Source organism: Hypomesus nipponensis, chromosome 6 (assembly GCF_054491055.1).
Source record: "Hypomesus nipponensis isolate SF chromosome 6, ASM5449105v1, whole genome shotgun sequence".
NCBI classification, from domain to species: domain Eukaryota; kingdom Metazoa; phylum Chordata; class Actinopteri; order Osmeriformes; family Osmeridae; genus Hypomesus; species Hypomesus nipponensis.
The window spans coordinates 7,380,449-7,385,912 of NC_140366.1; the positions used below are offsets into that span (position 1 = coordinate 7,380,449).

Below are 5,464 nucleotides of genomic sequence, written 5' to 3' on the forward strand. Positions count from 1 at the left end.
CTATGAACCCTACACATGATTCTTAATCTGATCAGTCATTTGTGCTGATGTGACATTTATAAAACAATTACCGTTTTGATGTCTACTTTGGAACTTCATCCTTAATTATTGTTCTTGTTGCACTGTATAGTATTATTGTTCACTGAGCTTGGGAGCTGAGATGTGGTTACTTTGCAATGTGGCTAGTAAACACAGACCGTTCCTTACATTTACATTACATTTAGCAGACGCTCTCATCCAGAGGGACTTCCAGTAAGTACAGAGACATTCCCCCGACCTTGCCCAAGGACACTACGTCATTTGGCATGGCGGGGATTTGAACTGGCAACCTTCAGATTACTAGCCCGATTCCCTAACCGCTCAGCCACCTGACTCCCTCCTTGACTCTAGAACACAGAAAAAGTGTCAGATCTGATTTTGGGAAAGTGTGAACTAGTTCTAGCCAGGTGAACTCACTCTATCATTCTGATTGGATTCTAAGAGCAGATCGACTGCGGTAAAAGAAGGGACTATTTGCATATGTTGAAAATGTTCGCCCCAAAACAGCTTAAAAAAATATGAAATATGCCTTATTGTATTCCAGTATTCTATAGATACATGTGAATTCTGTCCTCAAATACTGAACCAGCAAACTTTGCAAAACACAAAATTTGTCATTGCCAAAATGTATGGCCATGACTGTACACTTCTAAACCTTGATCTTCTGCTGTACCTTTTCTATGAATCTTTGTACTCATTTTCATAATTTCATAAAAGTGTCTGCTAAATGAATACAATTTCAAAAGTAATGTAATCAGCAAGGCTTTTTTCCATTTTCATCAATTACTGATCAGCAACAAGTGTAACTACATATGTAATAACTGGTGACATGTGAGATACTCTCTAATTGTGAGAGCGCTGTGAAGAAACAACAGTACTGGTCTTGGTCTCCAATCTTGGTAAACTCTCAGTATTTACATACCGTACATATGGACGTTGGCCTGTTTTACTGTGCATTATCATATTCGTGCCTAACAGATACCATGTGATGGGTGCTCAAGTGTATTTTCTTTTCGACATCACGTGTATGGGTCAATGTTGTCATAAATTAATCGTGAAACTAGAGAGGGTGCGCTGTGTATAAAAGGGCAACAGACACACACAAAAACAAACAGCAGAAGCAGAAGAATGAAGACCCCTGTAGTTGTGTTGATGCTGGTGTGCTGCTCTCTGTCTGAGGTCCAGGTTCATAGACAAACGGAAGACCTGAGTGAAAATGACATCTTGAATCACCAGCTGACCAATGAAGACGATGCTATCAGTGAAATTCAGATTGAAAAGCAAGAAAGTGAAGTTGCCTTTTCAGCGTCCAAATCAACCAACCTGTCTGATCTTCATGCCATGCTGAGAGAGATGAGCTTAGAGCTGCAACAGACAAAACAGACGTTGGGGGAACTAAAGACAGAGAATCTGGGTATTTGCTCTATGTTTAATTGAAATGCTGTTTTAAAATGCAGCCATTTCAATTTTGTTTGAGGCTTGTTTGTGTTTGAGGCCAATAAGGCCCTGTAAGCCCTGGTCGAAACATGTACAATATATAGGACATCCTGAGGAGATGCACACATGCTCATACAATATAAAGCTCTCATTTAGCTGTTTCTTTCAGCCTTCAAGATCTCCTTTTCCGTATCATGTTTTTTTTCATATTGATAGCCCAGACAGTGCCGCTGAGGACCCTGACATTTTTTTTGTCTAATTTGATGTCTACCCTTTGTCAGTCACGTGAAAAGAAATCACGACTCAAAATGTCCATATACTTTTGACTTTCTGAATGGTACGTTTTGAAATTTAAACAAAATGTCTGTTTTGCAGCTGGAAAGGTGGCGTTCTCTGCTTCCTTCTTTACATCAGGGTCTAACTATGTAGGGCCCTTCTCTGGGAGCACCAATCAAGTGTCCCTTATCTTCAGACACGTCTTCATCAATGTTGGAAATGCTTACAACCCAAACACAGGTATGGTAAAGACATCAGTAATGTGTTTCTTCTTATGTTACACACTTATTAAAATGCAGTCTTGCTTCTGCTCATGTGCATATCCTATATACAGTATCATGACCTCTTTACTGTACTAGATCACTGTGTTTTATTATTATATTTACGTCAATATTGTATGAAAGTATGTTTCCCTTCTCTAACACAGGTTCGTTCTTAGCCCCAACCAGAGGGGTCTACGAATTCAAGATCTACCTTTACACTGTAGCACACACCTCACACCCAGCAGCAGCTTTCTTGGTTAAAAACGGAGAACAGGTCGTTTTAGCGTATGGTAATTCAAATAACTACCAAGTGAACGCGGCAAATGCTGTCACACTAAAGCTTGAGGAAGGCGATGCAGTCAATGTCCGTCCCAATTCAGGTGCCAGGTTCCATGATAGTGAAAACCACCACTGCACCTTCAGCGGCCAATTGCTTTTCACCTTATAAAGGTTACTATTGAGATGAATCATTTAAGTGTAAATATAATGTACAATGATTATTTTGGATTACAACACCTATATATATATATAAATCATATATACTGTACATATATCAAAATAAATAAAGACTGTACACATTTATACTGTATGTTTAGTGTAGCCTGTCAGTCTGAACATAAAGGATATTTTTCTGTATCTATTCTAAATATCTGTACTACCTTGTCAGTAACCAATAATAAAGTTCTTTCATACGACACTCAACATTATAAATGAATACAAATGACCAATAATGAATAAAAAGACCAATGTTCTCAAAGGTTCATGCTGGAGTTAATGGCCAATCCTTGGCGGAAACAGAGTAACCAACAGTGTTGTGTAATTTAACGTTGGGCGCTATTGTACATTTGCCCGCAAGTTTCCCCACAAGAGCTCTCATTATTAGAATCATTGACCGTCTCCAGGCATACGTCCATCTTCCGAGACCTCCCGAAGTACCTCACTAATAAGTAAACACCCCCCACACGCCTTTCCCCTGCCCCACCTGCCTGCCTTGTCCTGGGGCCAGACGCACACCAGGGACATGCAGATCAAGGAGCGAGGTATTGGAAAAGTGAGACCGAGGTGTGGACTCCCCATTAGCACTAAGCCTACACTGCCATATTTTGCCAGAGGGTGATCAGCATTGCAAAGGGGAGTGTGAACAGGAACAATAAAGGCAGGGCCCAGCCAGCGGCGGGGGGCAGGGGATCAATACCTACTTCTATTGATCCTGGTGCCTTAGAATGCAAAACAGGTGGCAATTACCACTTGTAGGAAAACTGACAAGACAGATTCCAGTGTAGTATAGTGGTAAATCAGGCTAATCCTACGGGTTTTTGACAGGCTGACCGAGATTTTGGTTTTACTACAGACCACTCCGGGGTACTGTCTGTTGTTTGGGGGAAAAATCTGAATGTATTATCTTGCTCAGACATTTTATCTGGAAGTCTGGGGGACTATCTCCACATCAATCACATATTTGAGTAATTCAGCAGGTCCTTATAACCCTTCGGGTGCCCAACGGCACAAGGGAGGATTGTGGACAAAATTAACTGAAGCGAAGTGAGAGAACCTCATTTCACAGAGGTTGAGATGGACTATGACTGCGTGCGAAGCTTTCGCAGTGGCTGTCAGTGCATCTTGGTCTGTGGGTCTCAAAAACACCTGAGCAATGCATAGCCAGGTTAGTACATTCAATAAGTTATTAACTTACTGTAACATATTAAGTTGAATCTATTCCTTAACATGTTGACGAAGGGATAAAGGCAGAAAATCGAATACTTTAGCTATGTACTGTGCGCACATGTTTCCTATTTTGTTCAACTTCTGTCGATGTAAAACATTTAGTTGGCCGATATTCAAAACAACAGATTTATGTAACTGATCTCTCTAAATGAGGAATACACTTCAAATGAAACAAGGACAGGGGATATGAACCCGGGTCTTCCTCTGAGTCCTGCTGGGAACTGCACCGTGTGCACGACTGCGGGCGAGCCTCCAGCCCCTGGTATCGCTATCTCTGACGCATCAGAAGGGAAGGAACGCAAACTTTGATCCTTGCATTTTATATTCATAAATATTGGACATAAATTGCCTACGTGCCTTCTCTGTGCAACGGGCATTCATTTACCAAGTAGGAAACCCTTTCCGGCCAAACGGCCCCTGTTTGCCCTTGCTGTGCATGCAGAGCCCTGGTCATTTGCCTCTGGCTCATCAAGCTCTCCATTATGTCACGCTGCATCCTGCCCTGCAGTTTCCCCTTCATAGTATCCAAGTGACGTTCATTATGCATGACATTATTGTGTTTTGTAGAGCCCCCCCACCCCCCTGATCCATCTGAACATCAGAAACGTAAGTTCATGCTCCAAAATGTCCTTTCAATTACAACAAGACACCTTGTCATATTTTCCAACCATATCATATCTAAAAGCCTAACCCTTGTTGTGTGCATGGGCAGTAATTCCTTGAAGGACAATCTGATGTGTAGAATTAATATTAGGACACCAGCAGCATAGTCGTGCCCTGTGTCACTTTAGCTGAATGAATGAAAGAACGACACAATACCCCCATCCCTAGTCTCTGCAGCAAGTTCTTCCTCCATACGATCCCTGTATGGCTCAGCTGATAGATGTATCTACTGCAGGATGCTCCCCAATCTTTGAAGGAAAAAAGACAGATGCTTCCACACTTCAGACATTGCATTTGTTCCATCTTATTGGCCGTAGGCTTGTAGCATACAGAATCACCGATGCCCAATGGATCGACACACAACAAAAATCGACACCATTCACTACACATGCAATGGGGTGGAAATAATTCCTTCTTAGTGTGGGGGTTAACATTACACGGGGGTTGGGAACAGCGAGCCTCAAATAAGGTGTCACCACAGTATACAATAGTGGACCTGTACAGGGTTACAGTCCAGGTTTGCTGTCACCCAACGTGATCGACATGTCAACATATTGATTGTGCCTTAAAAAAGGGTATTTGTATCTCGCTCTTGTCATATTATGTTAATTGATGTTTCTTGATCAAATGATTAGTGAGTACTGAGTGAGCAGAATTAAGTCTCTTGTATTTTATCTTAGAAATGGTGCTAAAGGCGATGATTTAATCCGGAAGGAAATGTCTAGTAAATATTCTGTATTGCTAGATCACTACTACTGTTTGTAAATACTTTTAAACAGTAAACATGCAAAAAGTTGTTTTAACTCCATGTCCCACAGAGTAATCTTTGAGTTGTTTAATATGGAGCTGGCCTTTTAGGATTCAATTCCACATTCAAATAACTCCACATTCAAATACAGTAAAATCCCACAGTAAATCCACAACCACTCACTCTTTGCAAACCTCTTGAGAAAGTAAAGAAAATGAATGCTTTCAAAGGGATGCGGGAGGGCCAAATGTAGTGAAGTGAGAGAAACAACCTATCCAAAATAACAACATGAGGTCTCCATCAACCTCAGGGA

At 41.3% G+C, this 5,464-nt stretch overlaps 1 protein-coding gene across 1 annotated transcript; it reads left to right on the plus strand.

Annotated features, from left to right (window-relative positions):
- Positions 1–1,380: 1,380 nt before the first annotated feature.
- LOC146286813 (complement C1q-like protein 2) lies at positions 1,381–2,463 on the plus strand. The gene is made up of 3 exons (XM_084699236.1): positions 1,381–1,453; positions 1,852–1,992; positions 2,180–2,463. Exons 1-3 carry the CDS (start codon positions 1,381–1,383, stop codon positions 2,461–2,463), a joined length of 498 nt encoding a protein of 165 aa, XP_084555362.1.
- The last annotated feature ends 3,001 nt before the right edge of the window (positions 2,464–5,464 follow it).